Here is a 22,838-nt window from a genome sequence, read left to right on the forward strand (position 1 = left end):
AAAGGGATCCCCAAGGGCCAGTATTTAAGAATTCGAAGGAATTGCTCAAACCAGAGTTCCTTTCAAAAACAGGCCAATGATCTGCGCAACAGATTCCTTGACAGAGGATACCCTGAAGGGGTGTTAAAAAAGGCCTACAAAGAGACAGTCAAGAGGGATAGGAAAGATCTATTGGTATCTAAACCCAAGCCAGAGAACGATATGACCATCCGGTTCATCACTAAATATTGCAATGGGGCAGATAACATCAGAGATATCTTTAAAAAGCACTGGCCGGTCTTGCTAATGGACAGGGACATCAAAGAGCATGTTTCCCCATATCCACAAATCACGTATAGGAAAGGGAGGTCTTTGGGTGATAGGCTGGTTCATAGCCACTATGATCCTAAGGGTAATCGCAATTCACGTCTTGATTACACCAAGGGCTGTTTCAAATGTGGCAGATGCAAGGCTTGCTCCTCCATAGTAAACACTAAGAATTTCATGAGCAATGTAACAGGCAGATCCTACACCATCCGACATTTCATCAATTGTCGCACTAAAGGGGTCATTTACAAAGCAAGCTGTGAGTGTGGTTTGGAGTATGTGGGCAAGACGAAGAGGGAATTCCGAAAGAGGGTGGGAGAACATCTTCGGGATATTGTGAATGACAGAGAAACCCCAGTGGCAACCCACATGAACTCTTTCCACCAAGGTGACCCCAAAAAAATCACCTTTGTGGGGATAGACAGAATTTCATCACCTGTTAGAGGGGGGGACTGGGATAAACTCATCCTTCAAAAAGAAAGTAGATGGATTTTCTATCTCAAGACAGTCCAACCATTAGGGCTGAATGAATTACAACCGTATAACTGCTTTCTATAGGGAAGCCCCTTCCCCTTCTTTTTCTTTTTCTTTTTGCCTTCTGTTTTCTTACATACATAGTCCTCCTATAGAGGCTATAGGGATATTTCAGGTAGGGACAGTCCTCGGTGAGTGGGGGCGCCACAACGCAACACATTTAGGGTGCCAACCCCCGCGTGAGGCAGGATCCTAGCCATTATTATCAGTTCCAGGCACATACCCCTATACCATTCCAACCCATGCTATAATAAACGAGTATTTTCTGGTTAATCCTCCATTCCCATTAGCACGGCCTCTCCTCCCTATCTGTCCTATTCAGGGACCACAGGGACAGGTATTAAGGGATAGCCATCGTCGAGTGGGGGCGCCACTGGCGTAGGGTTCTCTCTAAGGTGCCAACCTCCGCGTTAGGTAGGTACCAGGAGTGTAGTGTTTTGTGCTAGGAGTGAAATAGGGAGCCTTCTTCCATCCCTTTGTATGAGTCAAGTCCCACATGTCGGTGGTGTTCCGCACTTTTTGTGATCCTTCTTAGCGGCAGGATTTTATCATATATTGGCTCCCTTTTTTCATGTCTTTCTCCTATATTCCCAATGAATCGGGGTTCGTTTAATAATTAATTTTTGATCTGCATTTATTAGATAACTTAGTCTATATCATCTGGTCTCGGCAAACCATTTTAACTTTGTCTAACATCGTGGTCAGGTAAAACACTGCACATATCTGATGGGGGGATAGGACCTTTTCTTAAAAACGGTTGGTCCATCCATATATGTACTGAGTTCCACGGATATGCTCATTATATACATTTGGGCATTACCATCGTGTTACTCGGTCTATTTGAGACGAATTTCGAGAGGGTCTCTTTTTTAGAATATGAGAGTATGGAGCTTACATGATTGGTGTGCCGGGCGGCGCTTGATAATGGAGTGGAGCGCTTGCGTTCCATCTCCATGACAACCAGCGTTCCACAGCCCGTACGATTCGCTCCGATATACTAAACACATTGTGCGCAGGACAGGAAGCGCGTCACACACCAGGGGCGGAGCCCTACAGACGCGCCTCCGTACTCAGCGCTTTTAAAGCACAGATGGGGAAAGATCTGTAAAGCGGCATTTTTCTCACTCCCCTGATGAGTCCAATCGGACGAAACGCGTCGGGAGACGCTTCAACTACACGAGGGGCAAGCTCATCCTCTTGAGAGATACGTTAACTCTCTCCAACAGTGGGTGAGATCTAACAGTTTATACTGGGCTCTATGTTGTGAGATATACACATATTGATGCCCGGGGCTAACAGTGCCTGAAACATAAGGATGGTGGCTGCACTGTGGTAACTAATAGGGACGCCTATGCTGAATTTACATGGGGCAGCATGGTCCCTGAATATTGGCCAATCAGTGATTTGTTGTTTAGCCACATAATGTTTACATAGCCTCTCTTATGCTGCTACAAATTTCTGACAGTATCTACTATATAATGGTGACACATGTGGCTTTTGTTTTTGTCCATGACTGATGATGTCAGGTTCATTTGAAAGTGACATTAAGTGACAATTGGGTTTATTGTTTACTATACATGATCACATGATTTATTGCCACATATGTGTATTGATAAATAAGATATAACTGGCGATAATCGTGGTTGAAATCCACTACTTGTTCCCAACAAATATCTCTATTAGAGCCTTATACACATGGGCCTGTTTTATGGAGAATTGGGACATAGCCCAATATACATTATATATTTGAGCGTATCCTGTATGGAGCACAGGAGGAAGGAGATTTACGGAACCATCGTCCCTACTACACGCATGGTCTAAAGTGACTCCTTGGTACTGTCAGATGTGTTTGTTCTTTGTTTTTTAAAATAGTTTTCTTTTCTCATTCTGTGTTTGTTAGGGTTCACTTACACAAAAGGGTTCTTTTCCTTATTTGGTATTGTGGTGTGATTTATGTTTGAGTATTTTATACAAACCTATTAAAGGTTAAGTTTTATCCAATTGCTATTTATCATATTACTTCCATTGGAATAAGTACCCGGCTTGCTCATATGGTATTTAATAAAATAAATAAATAAATAAAAATGTTTTATTATTGCACATAAAAACACGGCCCTTTTTCACTAGTGTATCATCGGGGTGTCTGTTTTTAACCGTCCTTGTTGTATAAGAAAACAAAAGGAACCTTGTGTCCAATAGACTACAGTGGGTACAGGTTCACCCTGTGAGAAATGGATGACTGAATGAGGCCTTAATGTTGTGGATGTTAAATCAGTATATAGCATTCTCAGACGCTTCATTGGGGGACATAGGAACCATGGGTTATGTGCTGCCACCTGGAGGCTGATACTAAGAATACATCTTAGGAAAAAAAAAAAAACTGAGTCCTTCCAACAGCCTACACCTGGCCACCATGAGTTTTTTATGCTGCATATTTTCGAAAAAATGCAAGTAACCCATTTTACTTAAAGGGAACCTGTCACGTAAAAACTGCTATTAACATACAGATATAGGGTTAATCAGCAGGTTAATAGCGATCCGAACCTGCCCGACACTTAGAGCGGTGACTGAACCCGACCCAGCACTGCCTCCACGACTGAAACCCAGATGAGGAGAGTTCTCTCCTTCCTTAGGTACCTCGTCTCTCCTCTACATGTCTGGCACATCTCCTATCGGGCGTGCAGATGCCTTGCTTGTTTTCCCCGTATGCTCTTGCAGAGGTTGGACCGCCTATAGGGCTACTATTAATTATTAGTTACGATCTGGCAGAAGATCCAGCTCAGCTACGGTGCCCCTTATGGTAAGAGCCTTGTGTGTCATATGCCTCTAGGAGTCTGCTCTTCTTTTCCATATGGCCACTTCTTAGTCTTCAGTCCGCATCTTTGTGGAGCTCTTTGCGTCTAGTGATGTAGGCCTTAGCAGAAGGGTTCTCCAAGCGGCGGTGGCTGGGATAGTTACCTGAGAGATTGATAGTCTTCTTTCTGCAGGATGGGTATTAGTTTTCCCACCCCAGGAGCTGCTTTAGGACCTCCCATGGTTCCTGCATTTGCTAACTAAGTGTACGGGAAATGTAGATTTTTGGTACTCACGGTAAAATCTTTCCTGTAGCCTTCATTGGGGTATAGAGCATCTTTCCTTGTTTGGGGGTCTTGGTTTTGCTCCTCCTACTGAATAGCTGGGTGTTGGCTGTTGGGTAGGAGTCAGCTTTTTTTTTTCTAAGATGTATTATTGGTGCCATCCTCTAAGTGGCAGCTTTTAAGCGGCGGTTCTAGTTTCCTACAATGAAGGCTATGAGAGAATTAACGGTGAGTAGCAAAAATCTTCACATTTCTTACCCTGCAATTGTTGTCACTTGTTCCAGGTTGCAGATTTAGATGACAATTTTGCTTCATTAATGCTGGAAGAATACAGTGAGGATTTTAATCTCATTCCTATAGAAAAGGTATGTGGCCACTTCTTATATATTAGGTGCATTTTATATCATGTTTATTGTACATGAATTAGAAGCATTTGTTTTTTTTTGTAACTGGCCCTTTTTCTTTGATGCTGTATGAGTACAGAATGCAGAAAACATCAGTGGTGTCTACCAGTCAGGATTGAGCAGTGAGCACATCAGACTTTCAGTTATTGCAGCCTGCCAGGTTGTAGTTTTTGTTATTGGAGATAATTTCCTTTGTTTCTACCTTATACTTTGCAGATATAATCTGTCCTGATTATTTCTAGGGGATAAAACACATATTTTTTATTTTACATTTTTTTTATTCTAATAAACAAATGTAAACTTGAGTTAAAGTTCCTAAGTAATCAAGCTATGAACTATCCGAAAACAACGTGAGTCGCACAGTTAATGGTGTGCAAACACCTCGGATAGCTACTTGTCGAACACTCGTTTGGCTGACAACTGTCTCTGCTGACTACCATATATACATAGAAAACCCGAACAACAAGGACCCCTAAAATCCAACTTTTATTAGAAAATATAAATATAAAATCTCTTAATCAAAAATAAGGTAAATAATAAACAACAAGTTGTGTACCTGTTGGACCCTAGGAAAGACTACACTTAGCCCTACCTAACAGTGGGGGTTGGCACCCCAATTTGCTGCGGTAGGTGCCCCCACTCAACGTGGGCTATCCCTCAAAGGCCCTATGAAGCCCTGAATAGGGAACCCTGAGTAAATACTACAAACACCCTAGAGGGAGACAATCTGCCTGACAGTGGGGGTAGACGTCCTAATGTTAAGCGGTAGACGCCCCCACTCCGCGGCGGCTGTCCCTAGGATCCCTAAAAAATCCCTAATTTGGGATAGAATAAAGAAATGTGCCCAAAAATCCCAAAAACCAAAAAAGACCCTCAAAAAAAGGAAAAAAAAATTATATATACATTACAAAAAAATTGCACAAATACCGTGAGAAATAATCTCACCAGTCATAAGGATATGCCCAAAAACAATGTAGCAACCGTCTATAACTTAAAGCAAACCATGTCCCACGAAGATCAAATAAATAAGTGGGACATAGGTGGTCTCAATGTAGGTAAATGAGAATTATAAAAGATTGTCCATATAGAATCAGATAAGAGCGCTCCTATAGCATCAATAGCACGATATTAGTAGCAGGTGCTCACAACAGTATAGTATGCCAATATTAGCTAAAGTGCATATTGCAGTATGATAAGTTTAACTTCAGTCAAAGTCAATCCACAGGGTACACTAATAAAGCAATATATAATGCCCTTAGTTTAGGTTGCATATGTAGATAGTATATTAATACTTAGAGTGCATATTGCAGCGTGACAAATCAAATAATATAAAGATTTCTAGCAACCTCTATATAGTACCCATAAGTCGATGCTCAAAGCATACCTATACTTAAAGTGCATATTGCACTGTGACATGTCAAACAATGCATAGGATAAGTACACAGGGCATATAGATAAAGCAATATATCATACCCTAATCAATCAGGTTATATATTGACATGTCAAACGAAAATAACAAGCCTGTATCAACAGAGAAAGGTACTATTTGATTATGGAAGGACACAATCATCCCCATATATGGGAAAATAAACCCAGATCTCGATACTCATCTACAGACTTGTAGAAAACCTAGTGGCACTGCTGCTGCATGGATTCCGTGGTCACATCAAGCGCTAAGCGGCAGTCTCCCCAACACAATGCCCGACGCGTTTCCCCCCCATTCTGTATATCGGGGGTTCATCAGGGGTACATGTGGCTGCAAAAAAAACGGATATAGAAGCTGTACATAACTCGAGTATCCATGTGCTGTCTATAGGCAGGGGGGGTATGCCGCAGTCAGACAACTCTAGAGACACTTATCTACCTGGAGAAGAATTTGAATCCGGATTCTTGAGTTGTTACTCACAGGGCTGTGTAGTCAGTAAGCCTCACCTTCGAATCAATGCTTATCTCCTCAATCATCATCCGGTGGGGTAGTGTTGAGCGTCTCACATACACACTAGATGCTTGGCAAGTTGGCCGCTCCTGCTGAAATCATTGAGTTTTGTCAGCTATAATCTAATGTGTATGGAAGCCCTGGACACTAATGTAGAGTTGCGTCCTCAGTATATGGTGACCTGCCTACATCTGTGACTTGTATTATTGTGGGTTCCAGAGCCCAGTCTTAAATGGTTTGTCTACTTTGGACAACTAGTTTTCATTAGAATAAATCAATGACTCGTGAACTGCTGTTAGGATCCCCAGTGATGAGAGACAATCCGTGGGGACACCTGTAAACCAGTCTTAATTTTTTTACCTTTTGTATCACTCCTAGTTTTTTAAAGATTGTAAGGTCCCATGAGCAGGACCTTCACTCCTATTTTGAACTGGTCAACTATATGTTTAGGCCCCTATACACATTTGACTACTGTTGGCCAAAACCGCTGATATCTATAGGTTCAGTCCACAATCTAATGTGTGTAGGGGTCCCAGACAACTTACTGTCGGAGGAGAACTTGATCAGGATTGTCCGATTTCGGACTGCTAACACAGGTATGCACAATTTGGGTTTATGAACATTTTTTCAAATCCAGTGGCTAATTTTTATGTTTTATTATGCACAGATAAAAAAAAAAAAAAAAAAAAAAAGCAGCACTTCTACTTCTATTTTTAACTATCACGTATGGGATTTGCACGAAACGTGAAAAATTACACACTAGCGAGATGAACAAGAAAAAGCTTTATTGTAGCCAAAAATGTGCACAATATTATTTATAAAAGTTTATTAAACATTCTTTCAGCAATTTTATTGGAAATAAATTCTTGCGCCTTTTCCTTTTCTCTTCTAAGCTTTTGTTGATACCTTTTTTCTTATAGAAGGCCTGCAGATTTTCTCTGTGAAGCATCCAGCAGTAGTCCCCCATTATGATCCATCTTGATATCGTTGTCCCATCTCCTTGATATCCTGATTAAATCTTTCTCCTTGCTCTTTGCTAACCACCAAGGTTTTCAGGAAAGTAGTCAAAATCGGAATGTAAAAAATGTATCTTTAAAGTCCTCAGGCAACCCAAGGCTTGGAAACGTAGCATCATGTTCTCCACGATGGACTTAAATTTGTAATCTTTGTTGTTTCCTAGAAACTTCTTCACGACTTCTTTGAAAGAATCCCAAACCCTTTTCTCAAAAGCTTTCATCTTTTCTTTGAACATGTCGTTCTTTAGTTTTGCCTCGGATAGTCCCTGAAACTTGGTAAACAGGTAATCGAAAGTCTCTCCTTCTTTCGGTAGAGCTTTAACAAACTGCTTCATCCGTCCAAGCTTAATGTGGAGCGGTGGCAGAAGAACTTTGGTGGGATCAACTAAACTTTTTTGCAAATATGTTCTTGAGTCCAGGTTGCGAAGATGTTCTCGTTGGCCAACTTTTTTGGCTCCAGTGATGAATCCTATCTCGGCTGTCCCAGTCACACAAAACGTATTGGTAGCTTGTGTATCATCCTTGGTGCTAAGGAGCATAGAGAGAACTTTCAGATCACCGGATAGTGATGATCCTTGTTCCTCGTAGTTAAGTTTCTTGAGAATAAAGTCTAAATTCTAATAGCTTTCCTTCAAGAGCACAGAAAGCCCTACAGGCATACTTGCTGCCATTGTGCAGTAGCACAACTTTCATACTTTTTTGGATGAATCAATAAAGAGTCTCCACTTACTCACATTGTACTCAAGGTTACAGTTTTCCATCAGCCCAGGAACATTACCGCAATACACTACAGCACTGTCTTGAGAAAAGTATGGAAATAATTCCTTTTCTCTGCTTCTGTACCATGAAAAACAGATATAAGGATCTAGCAGGTTCTTTTCCTTTAGTCTAGAGCCTAAAAGCCCTGCAGAATGTTTAGGAAGGTCCAACTGCCTGACTAAATCATTTAATTTGAGCTGTAAAAAAAAAAGCTGGGGCTCGTTGGGACTAGCGTGAAAGTCTTTGTTATAATCCTGCTCTTCATGTTCTGAATCTTGTGAATCAAGTGTATCTTCATGTTTCTCTGGAGGTGAAGGGACAGGTATTCCTGGTCTGTGAGGCACAGAATGAATTGCTGGCAGAAGTCTGAGTATATAATTTCCTTCTTATTTTTAATGTTGAATCCCTCCACATTGCATTTACAAAAGTAGCAGTCATCACTATGATTTTGCGGTTCCCTCCAGATCATAGGCACGCCAAAACGAAAGCGCTCTTTCTTCCCTTTAGACCACTGTTGTTGTTCTTCTACAAAAGTAGAACACACTACATGTGAGCCCACAACTTGTCCTGATCACCTAGTTTTACACCAAAGTACGCATAATATGCTTTTCTAAAGAAGTATGTAATGTTCCTTCGTTGTTTATTACAAAACAACTGCAAATGTAGCAAAAGTTGTTAGGTGAATTATGACACTCCCATGCAGCCATTTTGATCACGTTGTTAGAAACAGACGTTCAATCCATCACAACTAGTGTTGAGCATTCCGATACCGCAAGTATCGGGTATCGGCCGATATTTGCTGTATCGGAATTCCGATACCGAGATCCGATATTTTTGTGGTATCGGGTATCGGTATCGAAACAACATTAATGTGTAAAATAAAGAATTAAAATAAAAAATATTGCTATACTCACCTCTCCGACGCAGCCTGGACCTTACCGAGGGAACCGGCAGCGTTGTTTGCTTAAAATTCGCGCGTTTCCTTCCTTACGTGAAGTCCCGGCTTGTGATTGGTCGCGTGCTGCCCATGTGGCCGCGACGCGACCAATCACAGCAAGCCGTGACGTAATTTCAGGTCCTTCAGGATTTTAAAATTACGTTCCGGCTTTGTGATTGGTCGCGTCGCGGTCACATGGGCGACGCGACCAATCACAAGCCGTGACGTCACGGGAGGCTGGACACGCGCGCATTTTAAAATGCGCGCTTGTCCTGCCTCCCGTGACGTCACGGCTTGTGATTGGTCGCGTCGCCCATGTAGCCGCGACGCGACCAATCACAGCAAGCCGTGACGTAATTTTAGGTCCTTCAGGATTTTAAAATTACGTTCCGGCTTTGTGATTGGTCGCGTCGCCCATGTGACCGCGACGCGACCAATCACAAAGCCGGAACGTAATTTTAAAATCCTGAAGGACCTAAAATTACGTCACGGCTTGCTGTGATTGGTCGCGTCGCGGCTACATGGGCGACGCGACCAATCACAAGCCGTGACGTCACGGGAGGCAGGACAAGCGCGCATTTTAAAATGCGCGCGTGTCCAGCCTCCCGTGACGTCACGGCTTGTGATTGGTCGCGTCGCCCATGTGACCGCGACGCGACCAATCACAAGCCAGAACGTAATTTTAAAATCCTAAAGGACCTAAAATTACGTCACGGCTTGCTGTGATTGGTCGCGTCGCGGCCACATGGGCGGCACGCGACCAATCACAAGCCGGGACTTCACGTAAGGGAGGAAAAGCGCGAATTTTAAGCAAACAACACTGCCGGTTCCCTCGGTAAGCTCCAGGCTGCGTCGGAGAGGTGAGTATAGCAATATTTTTTATTTTAATTCTTTCTTTTACACATTAATATGGTTCCCAGGGCCTGAAGGAGTTTCCTCTCCTTCAGACCCTGGGAACCATCAGGAATACCGTCCGATACATGAGTCCCATTGACTTGTATTGGTATCGGGTATCGGTATCGGATTAGATCCGATACTTTGCCGGTATCGGCCTTTACTTTCCGATACCGATACTTTCAAGTATCGGACGGTATCGCTCAACACTAATCACAACCACTAAATACTGAAATGAATCGTGGTTAGCGCACCACCATACTCTTATGAACTCTGTCTAAAAGAAAATCTGCCTTTGCTCCCCATAGCAACCCATCACAGTGCAGCTTTCAGTTCTTATACTGCTGAGGTAAAATGAAAGCTGTGCACTGGTTGCTATGGGCACCACCACACTGTTATGAACTGTGACTAAAAGAAATCTCCTGCCGCCCATAACAACAAATCACGGTGCATCTGTCATTTCTTACTGCTGAGGTAAAATGAAAGCTATGCTATGATTGGATGCTATTGTAATGATTATAAGGGATAACTCAGGAGACTCTTTGCGTGGAACAAGACAACTACAGGACACAATTTATAAGTGGTAAAGTCTATATTAACACACGGTGATTCAAACAGGTGCAGAGCAAAGCTCAAGTCCACAACGCTTGGTGTAAATATTAAATGCAGCTTAACAGTCTATAGGAACTTTAGAGGAAAATGCAATCAAGCAGAAAGTCTATGAGGCACGGTTATTCTTGGGGATACTTGACACGAATAAGTCCTTGTTTTGTCCAAACACAAGATAGATATGCTTATAAGGCAGTTCAAGCAATGTCTTAGCTCAACCAGGAAGGCCTGGGTGATAATCTCAGGTTTAAGCAGAGCAGCAACAGTTTACATGTCCAGCAAATGCAGATGGAAGCAAACACAAGCAGCAGATGAAGGAGGATTACTGGAAACCGATGTATGCAGCAGAAACTCAGAGCTGAGTAGCAGGATCTCCACATAGGTTCACAGGAGCAGGTGCAAAGCCAGGGAGCCACCAGGGTAAGAAGTTGGATGCAAGGCAGAATACTCTAGCACAGACTAAAGGCTGGGGTGGAGTTATATAGCAGGAAGACACAGTGCACATGAGACCAAAGACGCCATCTTGGAAAAGGGCAGTAATGCACAAAAGGTAATCAAAAATGTTCAGAGTCCTGACAGCTATGGACACCACCACACTTTTTGGAAGCTGGGTTAAGAAAATCTTCCCAGAGCAGCTAATCGCAGCACAGCGTCCATTAATTTATAACCAATCTAATGACCCCAAAATCATCATCAAAGGGGTCACACAAAGGTGACAAAGTATGTTGGCCAACAGCCTTCTAATGTGTGACTGCCTTTACTCTGTAATGTCTGATATCCATTGTACCCTTTGGATTGTAAAGTGCTGCAGAATATGTTGAAGCTATAGAAATAATGATTCTCACTATTATTTGTCTACAGCACCACCACAGGGCAAAAAAAAGTAGCATTATACTGTCCCTAGAAGTATTAAAGGGACCATGAGAAACATTAATCACCAATGCATAGTGAGAAATGTGTGATCTCAGGTGGCACCTCTGCTGGTACCCCCACTGATCACCATGGCGGGGCTTCAGTGCTGGAGGAGTGGGCAGTGGTCGTTCATGCTCGCTACTTCTCGTGAATGTCTTCGGGACTGACTGAGATGTCTAATGTGCATGCATAATGGGGAGAGGAGCAAGAAGAAATGTAAAGGGGTTGGATGGTGGGTAAATGGGATAGAAGATTGTATCCAAATTGAGATTGGCCCTTAGATTCTTTAACATTAGTAAGTAAATATCTGTTGGACTGTTCAGTTACAGGCTGCCATCCGAAGGATCACACTGGCCCGATTGGCCGTTCCAGTGCTATGTGGCAGCGCTTTGAAGAATAAAGGTGTCCAGCCTCTGTTGGATGCCATCACATTGTACCTGCCGTCACCGGATGACTGTTCCAATGACTTCATGTAAGTAAATTAAAAAAAAAATAAAAATTTTTGTCCAAAATTATGTTAAAGGGGTCGTCCACTTTTATTTTTGGCACCTCCGTTGCCATGATCTATTAACCCCTTACTGACATATGACTTAGATACGTTATATGCCAGCTCCCTGACATGGATGCAGGCTTGCAAGCCCACATCTTTTCCAGCAGATGATGGCTGTGATATTCGGCCATCATCTGCCTCTAGCAAACCCTCTCTTCCCACGGCTGCTAACCTGTTAAGTGCTGCAGCATTTACTACACACATTCCATGTGTCCATTGGCGCTCCTGTGACTCGATCGCTAGTCGCAAATGGGTTGCCATGTAGGCCGAGGGGTCTTTTGAAACCCCTGTGCCCGTCTTGATGGGACTCTTGTGAAGGCCAGCCTGTAGCTGGCCTTCATAGAAGACCACGATTTTCACTATACAAAGCAGTACTGTTGTATTGTTGTGTATAGCACAAGCAATCAAGTCCCCTAAGGTAACTAATAAATGCAGTAGAAAAGGAAAAATGTTTTTAATAATATGAAAACAAATATAAAAGTTCAAATCGTCCCATTTTACAACTAAGGTAAAAAAAAGCACATATTTGGTATCGCTACTTCCGTAAAAATCCAATCTACCATAATATAAAATTCATTAACCCGAACGGTAAATGGCATAATGAGAAAAAAAATGCCAGAATTATATATTTTTTCCGCTGTAACAGTGTAAAAGAATGGAATAAGAAGTGATCAAAACATTGAAATACTAAAATGGTATCAATAAAAACATTGCCACGGGGCGTAAAAAAACAGTCCAGCACTCAGCTCCATCGACATGGCTGCAGGGGTGACCTCACAATTACAGCACGTGACCACCGCAATCACTGGACCCAGTGGTCTCATGTTTTCTACCTCTGACTATAGAATTTTCCACCTTAATGTATGAGTTTCAGAGGTTTTCATGCTGCAGGGAGTGTAAGACTTGAAGCCGGTTCTCTCGCTGAGGTTTCCGTGGCAGTCATGACTTAGTCCGGACCTTCCGTCAGTATTCAGATGTGCCGCTGACTGAGCCAGTACATTGAATAAGGCTAGCTGAATCCAAAGTGTGAAATGTTGTCCTCCTTCCCAGTGGTGTCCTTCTGTTCTGACATGGACAGGAACGTGCTCATTCTTCTTCCATTTGAAAACATGGTCACCACCAGAATATAGAGCAAATGGCACCAAAGTTTGCCTTATTTAGCCCAGTGGCTCCGTCATGGACACATTTCACTGTTTCTTGGAAATTCAGACAGCAGCCCCAGATAGAGACATGATGCAGTGTGAACAGCCCCCTACTGTCGTGACTTCTGCCCACGATTGCCAATGTCTACAATTACTTGCATGGACCTAGTGGGACATTGAAATATAGGAATCTTTACTGTTTTTTCTAGAGCGTAAAATGTATAGGGGAAATTCACATAAAACTTTACATGGTATTTAGTGTTTATACCATGAAGTATCTGGTTTTGGCAAAACGCTTGACATTTCTGTGACTTATTGATAATATATGAAGGACAGCCTTTAAGAACTTTTGGTTTCTTCTGAGTCCCTTTTGCAGTAACTATGTAAAAGTTAAGAACATGGATTGTTTGTAGGAAATCATGGCTACTTGATGTGTATTCTCCAATAGGTCCTGGTACAAAGATGATTTGTGTGCTCTGGCATTCAAGGTTGTCCATGACCGGCAGCGTGGACCCATGGTGTTTGTCCGCATTTACTCTGGAGCCATGAAGGCGCAATCTGCGGTGTATAATGTGAACAAAAACTGCACGTGCGTATTACTTATATAACCTGCTCCCCCTCCTCATTTTTTTTTTCTTTTTTCCACTTCACTTTAGTGATGAGCGAGTATACTCGTTGCTCAGGTGATCTCCCGAGTATTTTAAGGGTTCGGAGATTTAGTTTTTGTCACCTCAGCTGAATGATTTACAGCTACTAGCCAGGCTGAGTACATGTGGGGGTTGCCTGGTTGCTAGGGAATTCCCACATGTGTTCAGCCTGGCTAGTAGCTGTAAATCATTCAGCTGAGGTGACAAAAACTAAATCTCCGAACACTAACAAATACTCTTGAGACCACCTGAGCGTGCTCGGGAAAACCCAAGCAACGAGTACACTCGCTCATCACTACTTCACTTTCATTTTTAGTCCTCAGGATCCAAAAGCCATACTTTTCTTTTTATTTCCAAATAACAGTGTTGGCTCTGTCTGTTGTGGGAGAAGTTGTCGTTTTGAATTATAACATGTAGTTTATCACATTATGCAAGAAATGTTAAGGTTGTTTTTTTCTTCTCATTTTCTCATTTTTTTTTAATAAAAAAAAATGTTAGCTTTTGTTGGCATAATGGTTATTTCTCCTACGCCTCATTGGGGGACACAGGACCATGGGTGTTATGCTGCTTGCCACTAGGAGGACACTAAGTAAACACAAAGAGTTAGCTCCTCCTCTGCAGTATACACCCCTTGACTGGCCAGTAACGGCTCAGTTCTTGCTTAGTGTCTGTAGGAGGCACTTGGGTCTGTTCTCAGACCCCAACGTTTTTTATTTTATTTTTAATTTTCTGTAAATTTTTATTTTTTAATTAACGGAGTGAAGGGGGCGACGGATCCTTTTCAGGGTCCGCTCTCCCCCGAACCATCAACAGGCGAGCACGGCGAGTATACCTCCCCGTACCTCTCCTGCGACGTTTGGGGCACGCCTAATCTACGCTAGGGCGACGGTTCCTATACGGTCCCGATCTCCCCCCTGTAAGATGGCGAGCACTTAGAGTATACCTCTCATGTGCATCTCCCGGGCTAAACTGCACTCAAGCCCTCACCTTGGCGTCTCGTAGTCCCCACAGTAGCCGTAAGCCCCCTGTGGCAGGCACATCCATAAGTCCCCTGCGGCAGGCACAGCTGTAAGTCCCCTAAGAAGGCAAGCACACTTCAGAATGCTCTCCGTCCCGCGACACAGGGAGGATCGTTTGAGCTGGAGGTGGTTCCTCCTCGGTGAGTACTATTCTTCCTCACGCTGCCGGCGTGGGAAGATGCGGTCCGGGTCCCTGGGGAGAGGTACCGCTGGCTAGATGCCAGCGGCGATCGTTAGGCGTGGCGTCTCGGCCGCCGGCACGCTCCGCCGGCCGGCTCCACTAATTTAGTCCCCGGCTTCTCCAGCCGGACTAGGCCGCAGTTCAAAAATCCCACCCACCGCCGGAGCCCCGCCCACTGCTCAGGCGCTTCTCGCTCTGAACGAGAAGAGCCCTGCAAATCTCAAGCGCCATCTTGGGACTCTACTGCTGCATGGAAATACAGCCAAAAATGCTACTTCCCTCTCTTCCTCCCTGGGGACACCAGCTCAGGACCGTGGGTAAGCTGCTCCACTCCATAGGGAAAAGCTTAACCCCTTCTCTGCACCCATAGCTCTGCTATTGCAGTTTATCGGAGAATAGACATTCACTATGTCTCAATCTAAGGAGGCAAAACGGGGCAATAAAAAGCACACTGTTTTTTACTTCATGTGCCACATGCAATTCTGCGTTGCCACGTGCCCACAATACCCCCTTGTGCCAGAACTGTGACCCGGTCTGTGCGCAGCCGCCTTCAGCCGCCACCCCCAATGTCTCCACCGACCCCGCCGAGCCTAACCCTCCTGAGTGGGCCGCGTCCTTGTCACGCTCTATGGATTCCTTTGTCAAGGCATTGGACTCTTTCCGAGGGTCCTCCTTAAGCCAGAACTCACCTCCGTCGGCTGCGACGGAATCTGGCACGGGGCCGTCCGACCACAGGGGGCGTACCGTACTACGGGAATCTCGGGGTGCCCGAAAAAGGACCCTTCCCTCGTCTCCCGTCCAGGCTCGAGCTTCAGTATCTGTCAGCCCATCTTCTCGCTCCCTCGAGGGTCGCAGCATACATGACTCAGAATATAACCCAAGGTCAGGGTCTATCGGTCAGGAGACTCTTGACTCCCTTATTGAGGCAGTCAACAAAACTCTAATGGTGGACGAGGAATCGGTATCCACTCAGGAACACGTCGTGTCTTTTAAAAAGACTAAGGCTATGTTCACACTTTGCGGTTTTTGCTGCGGATCCGCAGCGGATTTGCAGCTGCAGATCCGCAGCCGGTTTCCATGCAGGGTACAGTACAATGTTACCCTATGGAAAAAAAAACCCGCTGTGCCCACTTTGCGTTTTTCTGCTTGAAAATCAGTGCGGATTTTCTGCGGAAAAAAAAGAAGTAGCATGTCAATTCTTTCTGCGGATTCCGCAGCGGTTTTCCACCTGCACAAATAGGAAAGTGCAGTTGGAAACCCGCAGTAGAAACCGCATAAAAAACCGCAGTGAAAACCACCGCGGTTTTGCACTGCGGGTTTTTCCAAATCCGCAGCTGAAAAATCCGCAGCAAAAAAAGGATAGTGTGAACAAGCCCTAAACGTGTTCAAAGGACATTTGCTAATCACCCTGAGTTTCAGGACATTGTCCAAAAGCACAGGGAACACCCGGAGAAGCGATGTACAGCTCAAAAAGCCACTGAAGCTAAATATCCTTTCTCCAAGGATCTGATGAAGGAGTTGCTTCTCTCTCCCTCTGTGGATCCTGCCGTGTCGCGACTCGCATCCAAAACTGTCTTATCTCTGTCCGACGGTTCATCAGTCAAAAATCCTTCTGACCGTCAAATTGACTACCTGGCTCGCTCAGTCTTTGAGGCCTCAGGAGCAGCTCTCCTTCCATCTTTTGCCGCTACCTGGGTGGCTAAGGCAATGGTTACCTGGGCAGAGGCGTTAACCTCTACCGTCCACGGCAGTAATCTTCCCCCAGAGGCGGCTAGACTAGCTAATCAGATAGCTCAGGCCGGAGATTTCGTAGTTAACGCTTCCATAGATGTGGCTAATTGCGCAGCGCAAGCGGCTGCAAACGCAATCTCCATCAGGAGGGCCTTATGGCTCTGTGATTGGCGAGCAGATTCTGCTTCTAAAAAGTTGCTGACTTCTTTACCTTACCGAGCGGGTCGTTTATTTGGGGAGAAACTAGACCAAATCATTTCTGACGCTACCGGAGGGAAGAGTAAATTTCTTCCCCAGCAAAAACCTGCCCGGCCTTTTCGGAATCAACAGCAATTTCGATTCCGGTCCTTTCGGAACAACTCAAGTTGGTCCTCCTCTTCCCCTGGTTCGGGACGGCGGGAAAACAGAAATCCTCAGGTCTCATACAGACCAAAAACACAACAAAGATCAGCATAGCTAGAGCAAGTCCTTATTTGACGGTCACCAAGGCAATTTAGCTACTTATACTGAAAACATTAAAACTAAAAACTACGTATCAGGACAAGTCGCTAAAGAATATGGAAAAAAGATTATGGGTCACAAGGGCCCAAGAAAACGACCCAACACATCCAGTTATAACAATGTATAAAAAATTTATCTTTTATTCACAACGGTTGTAGAGAATATACAAATATACATCGCATTATCAAAAACAGGTGAAATACAGTGCTACATGGTGTGCATGGACACCGCATAGGCATAAAAGCATACTAGGGGCGCATGGAGCCGGGAACAAAAACCCACCTTTATTACAGGTGGCCAACAAGGGGTTAATATACCTCCTATACCACAAGAGTGTATATAGATCACAGGGGAAAAACCCACTATCTTTTATAAAATAAGTGAAACCACCTTGCTATATCCAATATGAGATCTTACAACATGAGCGTAATTGAAGGAACCATAGTCCTAAGTATCTAATATAAGTAACAAATATCAATTACCTCTTAGTTGAAAAACGGGTGAGATGTACCCAGGGTCCGTGCGCCCTCCCCCTCATACAGACCAAACCGTTCCTGGAAACCCAGACCGAGACCTTCGGGCCCTAAGCCATCCGCATCCCTTAAACCTTCTACACAATGACTCGTTGTCGTGTCTGGTGGACACCGACAAAGTAGGCGGACGCCTTCTTTCCTTCCGTCAAAACTGGCTCTAGGTCGTTCACGACGAGTGGGTCAGAGAGCTCTTGTCTTCCGGATACAAAATCGAGTTTTCTTCCATCCCTCCTCCGCGCTTCTTCCAGTCTTCTCCCCCAAAGCAAGGGCGTCACATCTTCTTCAATCCATACAGGCCCTTCAAAGGGACGGTGTCATCGTTCCGGTCCCTCGAGACCAAAGGTTCAAGGGGTTTTACTCCAACCTTTTTGTGGTCCCAAAGAAGGACGGGGCCTTATGCCCATACTGGACCTCAAACTGCTAAACAAGTTTGTACGGGTCCGACACTTCAGGATGGACTCGCTCCGTTCTGTTGTCGCGTCCCTGGAAAAAGGAGAGTTCCTCGCATCCATAGACATCAAGGATGCTTATCTACATATTCCAATTTTCCCTTCTCATCAGCAGTTCCTGCGCTTCGCAGTCCAAGAAGAACACTTCCAGATTGTGGCCTTGCCCTTCGTACTCGCCACTGCCCCCAGAGTCTTCACGAAGGTCATGGTGGCGGTCATGGACATTCTTCACGCTCGGGGAGTGGTAGTCCTTCCGTATCTGGATGACCTTTTAATCAAGGGTCCGTCCCATTCTGCCTGCGAAGAGTCTGTAAGTATCACCGTGGATTCTCTTTCTCGCCTGGGTTGGAAAATCAACTTCGAGAAATCATCTCCGGTGCTGGCTCAGCAAATCTGCTTCCTGGGCATGATCTTGGACTCTTCCCGCGGGTTAGTCATTCTCCCTCCAGAGAAGGTCTTGCCCTTACAACAGGGAGCGCGCAAGCTCTCCCGTCCAGTCCCTCACTCGATTCTCTTTCCTATGCTCATTCTCGGGAAAATGGTTGCGGCGATGGAAGCCGTTCCGTTTGCGCAGTTCCATCTCCGTCCCCTGCAACAGGCGCTGCTGTCAGCCTGGGACAGGAGTCCTTTTTCCCTCGACCGTCATTTTCGCCTCTCCCCACAGGTCAGGCAGACCCTCAGATGGTGGATGCTGCAGTCCTCCCTGAACCAAGGGAAGTACTTTCTCCAAGTGCGCTGGTTAGTGGTGACCACCGATGCCAGCCTTTTGGGCTGGGGCGCAGTTTTCAATCACCACACGGCACAAGGTCGTTGGTCCACAAGAGAGTCGCGCCTTCCAATCAATATCTTGGAGATTTGAGCGATCACGCTTGCCTTACGCAACTTTCACCATCTTCTCGCAGGCCATCCCATCAGAATCCAATCTGACAACGCCACGGCAGTGGCATATATCAACCGACAAGGGGGAACCCGCAGCAGGGCAGCCATGCTCGAAGTCTCCCACATCCTGCGCTGGGCCGAGACCAATCACTCGCTCATCTCGGCGATCCACATACCGGGTGTGGAGAATTGGGAAGCGGACTTCCTCAGTCGCCAAGGTCTTGCCTCGGGCGAGTGGTCCCTCCATCGGGAAGTCTTCCAACAGATTTGTCTTCGCTGGGGGACGCCGGATGTGGATCTCATGGCCTCGAGGCTCAACAACCAGATTCCCCAGTTCATTGCTCGATCCCGCGATCCTTGCGCCATCGGGGCAGATGCTCTGGTCCTGTCATGGCATCGGTTCCAGCTGCCATACATATTTCCGCCTCTTCCTCTGCTCCCGAGAGTCATCAAGAAGATCAGAGTCTCGTGCCGGACTGGCCGCGCTGAGCATGGTACGCGGAACTCGTCCAAATGGTCGCCGATGTCCGCTGGCGGCTTCCAGATCGCACGGATCTTCTCTCACAGGGCCCGATTTGCCACCAGAACTCCGGGGCCCTGTCTTTGACGGCGTGGCCGTTGAATCCTGGATTTTAGCCCAAGCCAGATTCTCGCCAAGGGTTTCTTTTACCATGATTCGCGCGAGGAAACCCGTATCCATGCGCATTTATCATTGCACCTGGCGCATTTTCTTCTCATGGTGCAATGCCCATGGACGTTCTCCTCTGGTGTTTTCCATTCCGTCCATTCTGGAGTTTCTCCAATCAGGTTTAGAGTCAGGCCTTGCCCTAAGCTCGCTCAAGGGACAAGTGTCCACATTATCTGTTCTATTCCAACGAAAGATCGCTTCCAGACTGCCGGTTAAGGCGTTCATCCAAGGAGTCTCCCGGGTGGTCCCTCCCTATAGAATGCCCCTGGCTTCATGGGATCTTAACTTGGTTCTCGGAGTTCTTTAGGAGGCCCCTTTCGAACCATTGCAGGACATCTCTCTCACCCTCTTTTCCTGGAAGGTGGCCTTTCTCGTGGCGATTACGTCAATCAGGAGAGTTTCTGAGTTGGCGGCCCTTACTTGCCGACCCCCTTTTCTGATTTTTCACCTAGACAAGGTGGTCTTGAGAACCTCTCCCTCCTTCCTATCTAAAGTCGTCTCCTCTTTTCATCTAAACGAGGACATTGTCTTACCGTCATTCTGTCCGGCACCAACCCATCGTATCGAGAAAGCTCTCCATGCTCTGGATGTGGTTAGAGCCCTTTGGCGGTACATATCTCGCACAGCTCCCTTCCATAAGTCGGATGTCCTGTTCGTGCTTCCAGAAGGACATAGGAAAGGCCTACCCGCCTCAAGGGCCACTCTAGCCAAGTGGATTCGCTCCACTATTCAGGAATCCTACCGCGTCAGGAACACCTCTGTCCCAGCAGGGATTAAGGCGCATTCGACTCGGTCGGTGCTTCTTGGGCCATTTGGCACCAGGCTTCCGCACAACAGCTTTGTAAAGCTGCGACTTGGTCCAGTCTGCATACTTTTACGAAGCACTATCACGTTCATACTCAGGCTTCTGCAGACGCTGCCCTTGGCAGGGTCATTCTGCAGACAGCGGTACCTCAGTAAGCCAGTGGTACATGGGGTTGTAGCAGTGCAATTGCTCCCCACCCAGGGACTGCTTTAGGACGTCCCATGGTCCTGTGTCCCCCAATGAGACGTAGGAGAAAAGGAGATTTTTGTGTACTGACCGTAAAATCTTTTTCTCTGAGCCAATCATTGGGGGACACAGCACCCACCCTGTTAGCCTATTGGCTGTTTGTTGTTGTATTTTGTTCCTCAGTTTTGGACATAGTTTACTTGTCTTGGTTTTACTCCTACTGCTTTACTACCGAACTGAGTCGTTACTGGCCAGTCAAGGGGTGTATACTGCAGAGGAGGAGCTAACTCTTTGTGTTTACTTAGTGTCCTCCTAGTGGCAAGCAACACCCATGGTCCTGTGTCCCCCAATGATTGGCTCAGAGAAAAAGATTTTACGGTGAGTACACAAAAATCTCCTTTTTTCCATCATCGAAACTCTAAGGACCTGTCTTCTAGCAAGGCTTGCCTTTTTGGTTAAATGTCTGGATGCAAACAACTTTTGGTCACTTTTTCACTCCATTTTTTAAGAAGTGAGGTGATGAAAAAACAGCTATCATTTTTGGGTTTTATTTATATAATGTGGAGAGGAATGTAATTTCAGTTTTTTTGTTCAGGATATATAGAGGTACAATACACTGCAGTTGTTTTGGCAGATTCAGTTGCTGAAAAAATATGGAGTCAAAAAGATCCACTAAAAATATCATAAATTTTATCTGTCTGAGATGGTTTAGTGAATCCTGCAAGGAGCAGGGGGTTGGACACTATGACCCTGGAAGTACCTTCCAACTCTAACATTCTATGGTTTATATGGCCGGACGTTTGTGTTCTTGTCACATTTGCTTTACTTGTCCTGTCGCTTCCCCACTTGTATATGGCAGCAGATTATGGTAATATATGATTATTGTTATATTTCTGTACACAGAACTGGACACTAATAAATGCTATTAATGTGGTTTTATGCATTTTATGCAGGGAACGGATGAGCCGATTGCTCTTGCCATTTGCTGATCAGCAGGTTGAAATCTCCTCCTTGCCGCCTGGAAACATCGCTCTGACTGTGGGTCTGAAGCAGGTAAATGTCAGTGGGGGCAGTACACACCCGATGCCTCTCAGAAGTTGTATATCTAAGTAGGACTAAATGCCTTGTTCCAAAAACTGATTTTACACCAACAATATTATATCTTATTCACCAGATTACAAGCTTTCTAAAGAGAAACTCCACTAAAATAGAGATTCTCTGTGTAATTATTCATTACCGAGTCAATAAGATAAGAAACGTGGCTGACAGGTGACAGATCCGTTGGTGCCCCTTAGCCATAAATGGGTGTAGTCATATTTTACCCGCACTTGTGTCCTATCTGCCAGGGGGAGAGCGAGAGTAGTAATGACAGATCATGGATTGTGCATTTTTTCTTCTTGGACCACATGGGATGGTCAATCGGACTTAGAAAACTTGCACTTTTATTTTCTGTAGGTTGTGCTGACATGCTCAAAGAATTAGATATAGGAGGATTATAGATCATATGTAGCATAATTATCCTCTAAAATCAATAAACTTTATTATTCATGTATAAGAAGGGTTGGCGCCTCCCTCATCGATTGCTGGCCCAGTTATGTCCTATGGTAACCCTAAACTCAACAATCAATGTGGTCAGTCCAGACAAAGCATATGTCGCCATTGGTCAGCAGGGGCGACTTATAATTAGGGCATTGACCCTTGTGGTTAGTGAATGGGTGCTGTGGCTAAAGCTGTCTTGTGATAGTGGTCATTTATTGTAGTCTTTTTAGTGTGCTTATTGTTTCCCTTTTAGGACCCACTGTGGCGATGCATGCTTTGTCTGGGCTGACCACATTGTTGTTTTTTAGGGTCACCAAAGGACATAACAGGGCCAGCCATCGATGTGCGGGGGCGCCAATTGCGCTTTTTCTGGGTCGCAAAGCTCTGTGGCTAGGCAGGGTCGACCTTCAATGGATGACGTTTAGGGCCTAACAGGGTTGGCATCCTGACTGGGATTTGATGTATCTTATATAATCCCAATAACCTTTTTTCTTTTAGTTTAAATGTTTGTCTTGGTATTTGTTATACATAAATAATAAACTTTACTGATTTTAGAGGATAATTATGCTACATAAGGTTGTGCTGAAGTGCAAGAAGTGTCCTG

At 45.0% G+C, this 22,838-nt stretch overlaps 1 protein-coding gene across 4 annotated transcripts in view; it reads left to right on the forward strand.

Annotated features, from left to right (window-relative positions):
• The window catches only part of GFM2 (GTP dependent ribosome recycling factor mitochondrial 2), a 65,396-nt gene that overhangs the window by 23,927 nt on the left and 18,631 nt on the right, over positions 1–22,838 (forward strand). For 3 of the 4 annotated variants that reach the window (XM_077287562.1, XM_077287553.1, XM_077287569.1), the window contains exons 11-14: positions 4,202–4,282; positions 11,708–11,856; positions 13,525–13,665; positions 21,649–21,748. In XM_077287562.1, coding sequence (XP_077143677.1) covers positions 4,202–4,282; positions 11,708–11,856; positions 13,525–13,665; positions 21,649–21,748 — 471 coding nt within the window. The remainder of the gene's footprint in view (positions 1–4,201; positions 4,283–11,707; positions 11,857–13,524; positions 13,666–21,648; positions 21,749–22,838) is intronic. The other variant, XM_077287578.1, reaches the window with a different exon arrangement.

This window comes from Ranitomeya variabilis, chromosome 1 (assembly GCF_051348905.1).
Source record: "Ranitomeya variabilis isolate aRanVar5 chromosome 1, aRanVar5.hap1, whole genome shotgun sequence".
In the NCBI taxonomy this organism is placed as follows: domain Eukaryota; kingdom Metazoa; phylum Chordata; class Amphibia; order Anura; family Dendrobatidae; genus Ranitomeya; species Ranitomeya variabilis.